The sequence below is a fragment of the Canis aureus genome, chromosome 31 (genome assembly GCF_053574225.1).
Source record: "Canis aureus isolate CA01 chromosome 31, VMU_Caureus_v.1.0, whole genome shotgun sequence".
NCBI classification, from domain to species: Eukaryota; Metazoa; Chordata; class Mammalia; order Carnivora; family Canidae; genus Canis; species Canis aureus.
This window is the reverse complement of record NC_135641.1, coordinates 29585493-29597793: the sequence shown is the minus strand read 5'-3', so window position 1 is coordinate 29597793 and position 12301 is coordinate 29585493. Positions and strand designations below refer to the sequence as shown.

General features: G+C 40.1%; 1 protein-coding gene across 9 annotated transcripts in view; it reads left to right on the top strand.

Annotated features, from left to right (window-relative positions):
• The window catches only part of ATP13A4 (ATPase 13A4), a 111377-nt gene that overhangs the window by 62815 nt on the left and 36261 nt on the right, over window positions 1–12301 (top strand). For all 9 annotated transcript variants that reach the window (XR_013369547.1, XR_013369546.1, XM_077880112.1 and 6 more), the window contains 7 exons: window positions 1105–1275; window positions 2021–2178; window positions 2768–2956; window positions 5621–5682; window positions 8225–8375; window positions 10750–10836; window positions 11068–11221. Coding sequence is in view for 7 of the 9 variants with exons in the window: in XM_077880112.1 (XP_077736238.1) it covers window positions 1105–1275; window positions 2021–2178; window positions 2768–2956; window positions 5621–5682; window positions 8225–8375; window positions 10750–10836; window positions 11068–11221 (972 nt within the window). In the remaining 2 variants the exon portion in view is untranslated. The remainder of the gene's footprint in view (window positions 1–1104; window positions 1276–2020; window positions 2179–2767; window positions 2957–5620; window positions 5683–8224; window positions 8376–10749; window positions 10837–11067; window positions 11222–12301) is intronic.

Genomic DNA, 12301 nt, shown 5'->3' with positions numbered 1-12301 from the left:
TTCTTCCTCTGGAAAACTCTCTTCTTAACCTTCCAAGACAGCACTGTTTTTCCAAGTTCTTCTACCACTGTTTATGCCATTCCTTGTCCTGTGCTGCCCCTCTTCCCCCCTATCCTGGACTATTGGTGCTGCTCAGGGCTAGGTCCTAGTCCTATTCCCTTCAGTCCTCACACATGGTCCCTAAGTAATCTCATCTCTCCTTGGCTTTAATCATAGTCTGGTGAACTCTGACTAAATGTCTCTGGTCAAGGCCTCTCTCTTGAATGCCAGACCCAAATAAATAAACACAAGACATCTCAAAGAACCATTCCACAAAGCATCTCCAACTCATGGTGACCATAAGACAATTCTTCCCTCCTCCCGTAATCCCTGTGTTGATAACTATTGCCATCCTCTGCTCATTTTCCCATGTCAGAAACCAGGACGCCATTTTGAATTTCTCTGTCCCTGTGACCTGCCAATAGAAAAATCTCCCCAAATTTTGTAACTACTTTCCTCCTCATTTCTCAAATCCATTATTTCCTCTCTATTCCCACTGCCAACTGCCATAGCTCAGACCTCGTTCTCTCCAATGGAATGCCCAGCCTCCTGCCTCACCAAACTTCAATCCACTCCCTGTATTGCAGACTCCTTTATACACAAATATGATACTACACTCCTGAATAGAGCAGTGAATTATTTCCCCACCCATTTCTGCCACTAATGCTTATAAAACCCATTTAAACCCTTAAATATGTGCACTTAGGCCCTCCAGGCTTTGGCTCCTACACAGCTCTCATGGCCACTTACTCCTCATGCTCCACATTCTGGATTGTACAACTTGCTATTCCCTACATAGCTATTTCTAGCCTTTTTAAGCACCCACATTTGATGTTACAAAACTTACAGTATTCATAATACAACATTATACTTATTTGTCTAGATTACAAATCTCCTAAAAACAAGAACCATATTTCTTTCTCCTTGTAGCCCTAAAACCTAGGGTTGTCCCTGCTACCATAGCAGGCTTAAAACAAATGTCTGTCACATGCTGAGTGAATGCATGCATGATTTAAATGAGTGAAGTTTCCTCACCTCACAAAATGAGATGTATTTTTTCTGTAGGAGAAAGTATTCCAGTGACTAAAACTCCATTACCCAAACTGGAGAGCTCTGAGCCCTGGAAAACACAGAGTGAAGCAGACTATAAACGACATGTCCTCTTCTGTGGGACAGAGGTTATCCAAGCCAAGGGAGGGTGCTCTGGGACCGTGAGAGCAGTGGTGCTGCAGACTGGTGAGTCAACATCTCTTCTTTTGTTTTGTTACTTTAAGGAAATATTTTTGTTCCATTTGTCTAGTGCCTTAAATTTATGAGGTAAGGAATAGTCTTTAGGTAATAAACCAACTGTATGTAAATTTATGTATTTTAAGTGTGAATTGCACTATGGTGTATGCCTTTTAGTAAAACTAATACTGATGACAGTTGTTTATGTGTTTTATAGTTTATGAACTATTGCCATATAGCAAACCGGCACAGCAAAGATGCTGGGCCTAGACCTTAGATCTTTTAACCCCAAATCCCAAGTTCCTTCTCATCAGGGTTAGAAACTGAAAACTTTACACTGAAAAGTATTAGAAATTAAGTCCATTGGTATTTACTGGCCCTATGGTTTCAATTCAATTAATGTGCACGCGTGCTTGGATGTATGTAAGAATGTTCATGAGTCGTTTCCTTATAATGAAGTTACACTTGGAAAAGCTGTATTCTGACCCTACTGTGGTAGTTTCCTTGCTCTGAGATGCATTGAAATTGAAAGTAGAGAGAACAAAGATCAGAGAGCAATAGGCTCTGAAATGGGTATGTTGAGATATTTCCGTTGCAGCGCTCAGGTATTTTTCCAATTATCCTTTAGTTGTCTTTGGCTTAAGCACTGTTTAAATCTCTCTAGAGAAAAACAAAGGCCATGTTGAGGCTTAGAAGAGCGCTAGCAGGAGGATGTGTCATCCTGAGAATGTGGACTGTGTGTTTGTTACTTTAGGATTCAACACTGCAAAAGGGGACCTCGTGAGATCCATTCTCTACCCAAAGCCAATGAATTTTAAGCTCTACAGGGATGCCATCAGGTTCCTCCTGTGCCTTGTGGGGACAGCAACCATTGGGATGATCTATACTTTGTGCGTCTATGTGCTCAGCGGGGTAAACTGTTTTTGTTTTTTTACTACATGTACACACACACTCATCTATGTATAATTTATATTCTGCATGTTAACCTTTATGTCAGGCATGGTTTACAATCTGGGAAACAAAGCCAAACACTGAAACCTGCACACATACTCGAAGTTCCCCAATATAAGTGATTGATTGCTAAGTAATATTCTAACAATCTGATCTAGAGAGACAAAACACTGTTCATTGAGCTATCAACATGCCTCTCGTCTTGAACACTCCCCCTTACAATAATTTTTCATTTAATCTGAGAATATTTTTCTTCCAATAATGTAATGTTTTGTAGTTATTAAATAAGGAGTTTAAGATAAAACCCAGATACCCAGTGTTGGTGAGGTCATGGTTCCCTGGTGGTAGTAGTAGGAATCATTACAAACTTTCTCATTGCACTTTGGAAAATATATGAGAGCCGTACTCATACTTTTTGAACCACTTATATAATTTCTGGGAATTTGAACAAATAAGTAAAAAAAAAAATGGAAAAAGGAAAAAGCCATGTGCACAATGGTGTTCAGGATTGATTTACCTGTAATAGCTGCAGAGTGACGTTGTGTTCCAGGAACCTCCCGAGGAGATAGTGAAGAAAGCCCTCGATGTCATCACAATTGCAGTTCCTCCTGCCCTGCCTGCTGCTCTGACTACAGGCATTATCTATGCCCAGAGGAGGCTGAAGAAGAGAGGCATCTTTTGCATCAGTCCCCAGAGGATCAATGTATGTGGACAGTTAAACCTTGTCTGCTTTGACAAGGTATGTGTGTTTCATCCTCCTTCTCATCACCATTTTATCATCATTGTCATTGGGTGGAGGTGCTTCACACTCCCTTAGGGCAGGAAACAGGATGTGGCATCAGACTTCATTTTATCTCTGGTTAGGGTATGTGATCTAGGAAAGGCATGTTTCTTGAGCTCTGAGATTCTGGAGTTTAGAGGAGGGAGAGTAGGTACTGAATAGGTGAAGATTTTATGATCTTTCCAGCTCCAATATTCTATCAAATACAACTAATTAAAATAGCACTCTGTCCCTCCCCAATCAAAACTCCATACAAAGAACAAAACTTAACCCTTTACTATGGTCACTGCAGTATCCCTAATATTAAGAATATTGCCAGGTATATAATCAGTGCTCAATAAATACTGATTGAATTAATGAATGAATAAAAAAAAGAAAAATTTATTTAACTTGTGTTTTACTTAGGTAAAAGGACTTGGTTATAGGAAAGCCCCAGTCAAATCCTTACCATATTTTCCCGTCTGTAGTATATTGCTTAAAGTTATCCTTGATTATATGCCAGTTATTCCAAACCAGCCTCTTATTCTACCTTCTCTGGAGTATATTCTTTCGACCTATGCCTCTACTGGGGGGAAGTAGAGCAATGAGAAGGGAAGATGGAGAAGATGGGCTGCTTTGTGCCCAAGTCTTCATTTATAAATATGACTGAGGACTACAGAGAGGTCAATGCCTTTGAAAGAAGTTTAACATTATTCACATTTCCGGTAAGGAGAGGCACTGCTCACCTTGTGGGGCCACAGGAGGAATGCCAGGCTTTGACGAGGAAACAAAGCAAGAGTGAGGGGAATGCTCAGGCGTGGTCTTTATTGGGGTCTCTCCAAGGAAGGCAAGTCAGACCATAGCTTATGATTGGCTTGTTTGAATGATGTGGGTGAGCTTGTGACTGTAGGATGGTCTCTGGCACTTGGCCCTGGGATGAGGAAGGTGAACCATTGCCTCCCGAGGAGAAGGGGTCCAGTAGAGGATTGGTTAGTTTGCATGTCAAAAGCATGCTGAGATCCTGGTTACCTGTGTAAGAACTGGCTAGCTCCAGAGATGCAGTCTTTCCTTAGAAAGTTTTTCTAAGCTGTCAAATCATCATAACATAAAGAAAATTAATTCAGTTCAAGGGTATTAGAGGCAGGTAAATATGGGTACACAAATGGATACAGGAAAGCAATAGAGTTTGTGGTTTTGACCAGAGTAAGACATTAGTAATAGGAGAAACCTTTAATGACTGCCTAAGAATTTTTTATGTACTCTTTAGGCAGTGGGGAGCCTTTGAGGTGTTTTTGCTTTCTAAATTGTTGTTCTCTTTTTTTCTTAATTTATTTTTTATTGTGGCAAAATATATATTAACCACTTTAACCATTTGTAAGCGGCTTTAAGTGCATTTGCATTGTTGTGCAATCATCACCACCATTCATCTTGAGAATTTTTCCATCTTCCCAACCTAAAACCTATGCCCATTGAATAGTACATTGAGGTTTTTGATGACAGAATGAAGGAGATCAGAGAAGTGTTATATAAGTACTTGGAGATCAGAGAGATCTACCAAAGTCAGAAGGTTAACATGGCTCTTGCCAGCAATTCCGTATTATTTTGTCAGCAAACCAGCATAACAAAGAAGGATGTTCTATTTGTGGGGTCATCTCTTCCTTGGGCCTGGCAAAAGAAGCAGGTGTGAGAAAGACAATTATAACATGAATTTGAATAAAATAAGTAATAAATAATTATGAGTAATTATCATTACAATTTAGTCATGCTCTATATGTCAGACATTAAGTTAAGCACTTTATTTGTATTACTTTATTTGATATTCACGACAACCTTATCTGATTATAAGCATGTTATAAGTAAGGGCTCTATGTTCGTTCAAAGGGATTAAATAATTTGCCCAGGTCATAGAGCTGGTGTTTTTGTTGTTGTTGTTGTTGTTGTTTTAAGATTTTATTTATTTATTTGACAGAGAGAGACAGTGTGAGCACAAGCAGGGGGAGTGACAGGAAGAAGGAGAGGGAGAAGCAGGCTCCCCGCTGAGCAGGGAACCAGATGCAGGACTTGATCTCAGAACCCTGGGATCATGACCTGAGTCAAAGACAGACAACTGACTGAGCCACTGAAGTGCCCCAATATAGCTGATGTTTTAAATGAGTCCAAAAGCTCCAGGAAAACTTACTTCATTATCCTGCACTGAGAGAAATACCAACAAGCAACTTTTTTTAAGTGTCAAATAGCAAACCATCTGTTTAGAGCAGGGAAAAATTCACTCATTACTTACTTCTGATGACATGCTTTTATCTTCTGCATAAAAACTGGAGCTCACTCATTTTATAGCTCCTACAGATTTACTGAGGCTTTCCTGTCCATTCAGTCTACCATTAGATCCTTAAAACCAGGCTCTGGAGTATGTGAGGCAAATACTGTTTTTTTCTTTTTATTGCCAGCTTGGCCAGACAACTGGTATAAGCTCATCAGAGCTTCCATCCAGGACCCCAGATACCCACCTCATTGTGTTCTTCCTTGAAGTACTGATCTCAGTAACGTGTTCATGACATATTTCCCTGTTAAAACATACCCTATGGGCTGTCACCACGGGGCTGCCCAATCTTTGGAGTAAACCAAGTGCTTGTTTCTGTTTAGACAGGCACCTTAACAAGGGATGGTTTGGATCTCTGGGGAGTCCTGCCCTGCGATAGGAGCGGGTGAGTACCCTGAACTGAATGCTTTGGTGTTTCTCTTTTCCCAGAAACAATACTCCACATTTTCCTCTGTAAATTAATAATGAAGACATTTTGGCTTTGGCCTTGGAGCAGTGGTTAACACAGTATCTTTATGTAATGTCTTTTTTTGAACACTTCCTGGTCTTACTAAAACATGCATTATCTCCCTTCCCCCTAGCAAACTGCCGGGTGCTACTTAGGAGATGGTTTCAAGTCCTTGCTAAAATGTAATTTGCAATAAATGAATGAATGAATGAATGAATGTAATTTTCTGTCAGCATATTAGTCAGGGGCTTGAAGTTGACCCAGTGTACCTAGTGTGGAGAATACTAGGACACTGTCCCTCTGGGAGGTCACATTGCTTGTACAAACAGAAGCGTTGCGGTGCGCCAGGAGGAAGCACTACACGGACTTGTGTACACTGAATTGCAGGAAGACAACACCTGTGGAACCGTAGCTAATGCACTTATTTTCCTTGGTATCCGAGTTCTGGAAACCCCACCTTTTGGTTGCCAGAAACTCTGTCTGGCCAGAAAAGATTCCTCTTTGGCAATTTTCAGCTCAGGGTGGTAGGATTTTTCAGGGCCCTCTTGTGGCCATGTCTGACTTTGCAGCCCTGTCTGCTTCTGACCACTGTCTCCACTTGTGATCAGAACAGAAACACTTGACATTTACATTTTGAGTTATTCAGTGAAAATGTTTCCCTCTCCCACTTACAGATTCCACCACAAAAACATCTAATACATTAAAAGCACATGGTGGTTCTTCTGCGTTATGCAGATGACAATAAATTATCCATAAAAGATTTGTAATTATAGGTGTTTAATACACTTTGATATTAAAATATGATTAATAAACAAAAGTCTATTTCCTGGGTTAAAAAATAAATCTTAGTGATTCTCGCCACTTTAGTCCACAGAAGAAACCTCTTATAACTATTAAACGTTCTAAAGTTTTCATTTTCTCTCAAAGATAGATTTAGATATATACCTGGTCTTCCTGTTCGCTAGTATGTTTCTGCTTCAGCTTCTACAAAAAAATGTATATATTTATTCAAATATGTGAGCATCCTGAGAGCAGTCTGTTTCTTACTTAAAATTGTGTTCCTAGTGTGGTAGCATTATACCAGGCACACATAGTACATGCACAGCAAATGTTTAATTAAAATGAACTTACTATGTTCCATCCTTTGAATGCTTTTCTACCTATTGAATTGCCATCATCTTGTTCACAAAACTTTCTAAGAGTAGTGTATCAAATTTAAATAAAAACAACCAATATAATGTTTAAGTTGTTGATTGATTAATTAGGACTGCCACTTTTTCTTCCTCCTTTCCTTTCTTCCCTCAGAAAGGTCAAAGTTGGCTTTAAATGACTAAAAAGGAAGTTTAAAAATTGAAAAAAGATTGATAAATTTAATTAATAACACCAGACAAAACCTACTCAATACTAGATAAGAAGTAAGCATCTGACCTATTCACTATAAGTATCTTCTTGTAAAAGATAAGCTTATCTTTAATAATTCTTACCTTTTCCAAAAAGGCCAATGTGCCAGATACTTCAAGAACCATCAGAGGCTCTCTAGACTATTGAAGGGGATGAACCAAAAACATTCAAATGAAAATACAAGGACAAAGATGAAAGCAACAGTTTTATTTATTTGTTGTGCAAGCCAGAGGTTGGTCCAATCCTCAGGAACTCAAGAATTACATAGTGATGGGAGTGTGTGTGCCACCTTAAAAATAAAATTTGTCCTCCTTGATCTGTGTTTACTTTTTAGTGTGAGCTCAAGCTTCTGTGTTAATCACTCTGCTGGTGATTGCTTAATGTTTACTGAAATATTAGGGGGTATGTTGAAAACCACTAAGACAACTTGAACTTTTGATATATAAAAATAGACACGATCAACAGGATCAGTAATCAGCCAAGAGGTTTTTGAACTTCTAGGGAAGCTTGAATGAGGAAGCCAGGAAGAAATATGGCTGCATTATGAATTCACACTGTGATGTGGATGCTTTCAAGAATAAAAGGCTAGAGGACATATTTAAAGAATCGAAATGTCCATATCATGAGAAATAATCATCTGATCCCAGACACCGCATATGAAGACAAACTATGACAAAAACTTTTCCAAAAAAGAGTTATTAGGATGGTGAGAAGTCTGGAAACTGCACGTTGTCAGCACAGCTAGCGGTTCCTGTGTAATCCCAGAGGAAGAAAAGATAATGGGGATGTGCTTCAAACTAAGGGTGATACTTCTAGTTTTTCCCACGCCTTTGGAATTAAATCAGTTCCAGAAAGAGAGTAAGGAAGAGAGAGAGTTTGTAAGAACTTCAAAGACCTTTCTCATACTTGCTAAACTTCTAGAAGGATGATGGCTAAATGAAGCAATTTGGGAAGATTAGAGATTGGGTACTAACGTAACAAACCATGCTAAATTAATTTTTAAATAGATATTTACTTCCAGAAGCTCCATCTTGGCATGGAGGAAGAGCACTGAAGCCTCTTTTCTTTTCTCCTTTAGCTTTCAGGAAGTCCACAGCTTTGCCTCAGGGACGTCTTTGCCGTGGGGCCCTCTGTGTGCGGCCATGGCCAGCTGCCACTCTCTGATCCTTCTTGATGGGACCATCCAGGGAGATCCTCTGGATCTCAAGATGTTTGAAGCCACCACCTGGGTAATACCATGCTCTTCAAAGAACCTAAGGAGCTTCTCCAATGCCAGAACAACCCAGATTTCATAGTTATTCAATGCTTACAAACGTGAGGTTTACAATATAGAGTTACATGTAGTAGAGACAGGGAAACTAATCTAAGTCTGTTTCCTCATCTGTATGATGCAATTGGTAATAGTATCTCCACTGTAGGATTATTGTAAGCTTTAAATGGAATGATGCATTTAAAAAATCCCTGGTAATGTGCCTGGCATATTACAGGTTAGTAGCATTAATATAATTATGATTATTATATATTTTCCATCTCTTGAGACAATATAATTATTGCATAATTATTTTCCAACTCTTGAGCAATGTCTGGTTTTAAAGTTTTCTAGAACATGGGGATTTGGAAACAGCACTGGCTCCCATGTTTAGGATAACTCATTGTTACCAAAAGTTTTATTCCTATTCATTGAATATTGATTTTGTTTCTAAGGCTAGAAACAATAGAAAGGGAAACCACGAAAGAACTTTTGTTGAGACTTTGCAGTAGGCTTAAGAACAAATGGTATATGTCGTTTCTAATGGCTGAGTAATATTCCATTGTATACATAGACCACATCTTCTTTATCCATTCATCTTTCGATATTAGTCAGCCATTAGAAACGACAAATACCCACCATTTGCTTCGACGTGGATGGAACTGGAGGATATTATGCTGAGTGAAATAAGTCAATCAGAGAAGGACAAACATTATATGGTCTCATTCATTTGAGGAATATAAAAAATAGTGAAAGGGAATAAAGAGGAAAGGAGAAAAAATGAGTGGGAAATATCAGAAAGGGAGACAGAACATGAAAGACTCCTAACTCTGGGAAACGAACTAGGGGTGGTAGAAAGGGAGGTGGGTGGGGCTTGGGGGTGACTGGGTGATGGGCACTGAGGGGAGCACTTGATGGGATGAGCACTGGGTGTTATTCTATATGTTGGCAAATTGAACACCAATAAATAAATAAATATATATATATATAAATAAAGAGAGAGAGAGAGAGAGAGAACAAATGGTATAGTTCAGGACCAGCAGGCTGGCTTCCTGGTTCTAGTTTTGGCTCTATTTTGACTGCTTGACCCTGTGAAGTCATCCCTCTTGTTGGGCCTTTGGCTTTTGTGACCTTAAAATGACAGGACTGAATTATATAAGTCAGCAGTGTTCTTATAAAACAAACAAAACAAAACAAAGTAACCAAACTGGAATCTTATCTTAAAAGCAAAACTTATTCAGAAGCATTCTATAAAAAAACTGGGATCCCTGGGTGGCGCAGCAGTTTGGCGCCTGCCTTTGGCCCAGGGTGCGATCCTGGAGACCCGGGATCGAATCCCACGTCGGGCTCCCGGTGCATGGAGCCTGCTTCTCCCTCTGCCTGTGTCTCTGCCTCTCTCTCTCTCTCTGTGAGACTATCATAAATAAATAAAAAGTAAAAAAAAATGTTAAAAAAAAAAAACAACAGGTGGAGTTGCTGTTGCTGAGATAGAAGATGGGGAGCATCACATGAGGTGCAGGGAAGCACCCTCCACATACTTAGCCACAAGCCCGCCTCCACCCCCTGCATCCTGGCACAGCTCTAGGCCCCTGTGATACATGTGTTCTCCTGTTCTCCCCACTGAAGGACACAATCTCTGGAGTCCCTTCCAGCTCTAGTAGGGGGTGCTTCTGTAACTATCTGATATAACTTTGCTGGTTCCCCATTCTTTCTGGGTTACTGTTTCTGTATCTTTAAGTAGGAATGACAATTTCCTTTCTGAGATTTTTGTCAACTGTTGGATGATATGATTACAAAGCATTTTGACATCTTCGGGTAAAAGGTTCCTTTGACTATGATTTAGGGTTATTATTTCAGCAATTACTGAGTGTTTACTTAACACTAGCCATGCACATCACAGTCCCTGCCCTGCCTGGCCCTGAGGACTATGGATTCAAATTAGACAGAAAGGGCAGGGCAGGGCAGGGCAGGAGCAGCATCAGACTCCAGGAAAACAAAGACAGTATGGTGCTTGCCTCACACACAAGTCTGGCTCTTCATGCTCACTATTTTCAAGTTAAGCTCTTCAGAAGTGGAGGATGAACCTTTATGCAGCACATTCCAACGGAGAAAGCAGGATAAATTGCATGAATAATTCAGAAGTATCTGCCCTTCAAGTTCTGCTGCATTTCCAATGCACTTTTTTTCCCCCTGTGGTGAATTAACTCTGGTTCACCTCCATCTAGCTGAGGGAGGAGACACCAAGCATACATTGAAGTGGTCTGAGGATTTTCTCAAGTAGTGAGTTTGAACCTAGTATTAGCGGATGAACAAGAAATAAATCTCTACAATGAAATATCCCATTTGTGAAATAGGAGATGGCTATTTCTGAGGACGGTTTCCACATCAAGGGAGTGCCAGCACATGCCATGGTAGTTAAGCCCTGCGAAACAGCCAGCCAGGTAAGCCTTGCCTGCTATCTGTCCCACAATGCCCAAACTCAAAGGGAAAATCTCATCAGGCCTAGAATTTTGAAAGAACACAGATGTGTCTTCTTTGAAATCTATATGTGAAAATTGCTAAGAGCTTGCTTCCTGTGTTTGTGAAAATAAGGATTGAAGGATGACTAGTTAATTCCTAATAGCTAGGAGCTATGTGGGTATGTCCTTCTCCATTCCTCATCCCTCAACCAGGTCCCGGTGGAAGGAATTGCAATCCTGCATCAGTTCCCATTCTCATCAGCACTGCAGAGGATGACAGTCATTGCCCAAGAGATAGGGGGTGACCGGCTGGCATTCATGAAAGGTGCACCAGAAAGGGTGGCCAGCTTTTGCCAACCTGAGACAGGTAAGTGAATAGACTTATAGTACAACTGACAAATCTGTATTTCCAGCCCGAATATGTCCTGTCAGCACTAGATCTATGAATCTAATTGCACTGATCATTGTTAATGTGGTGACTCAACTGGCATCCCAAACTCAATACTTCTCTTTCTAACTTTCTGTATCTTCCATTTTGGAGAACAGTACTTACTACCAAGTTACACTACTACCCCCAATTTAGGATTTGTCCCCTGATTCCTCCCTCTCTTTCAGAGCCTTTGTTTTATCAAATGCTAACCCATGGCTCTGTCACTCCATAAATTCAGGCATTATCATCCCTCCACCAGATCACTTTAATATTTGACAAACCAGCCCCCTGTCCCCAATGTCCTTATTCTGATTCACCCTTCATATTGTGACCAGATTGGTTTTTCCACCACATAGTATGACCATATTGTCACTTTCTTGCTTTTATTTGTTCAGTTGCTTCCCACAGGTTTCAGGATAGTCTCAAACTCCTTTAGGATTATATATAGGTCCTTCATGATCTGACTCCTGTCACACTTTCCAGATATACCTTACCACTCCTATCATCACTTGTGCTTCCCCTGAGCTGAACTCACTACTGAAGTCTTCCTTGTCTCGTGTCTTTATGTCTGAGATATGATGCTCCCTTGGCCGAAATGCCTTTCCCCTTCCTTCATCTACCCACTTTCTACCAAAGGGCTTGGTATAAGCTCTTTGAAGTGTTTCCATAGCACATTGCAATTGTTTGGATCTCATTGCAATGGCAATCATCTCATTCTCCTGGCTGTTGCCCTACTAGACAGAGATTTCTAGATCAGGGCCTGCGGCTTAGTCTCTGCAGATACAACATCTGACACATACATGGTAAGTAGACTCTCAATAAATGTTTGTAGGTTAAGCTAGAGAAAAAAAGAATTCATGCTTTCCCTCTTTCTTTCTTTTCTTTCTTTCTTTCTTTCTTTCTTTCTTTCTTTCTTTCCTTTATTCTCATTTCAACTTCATTGGATCCCAAGAGATCAACCCTGATGATATAATTATGTTTAGGGTTCCCACTGATTTATTCATGTATCTTTTTAGA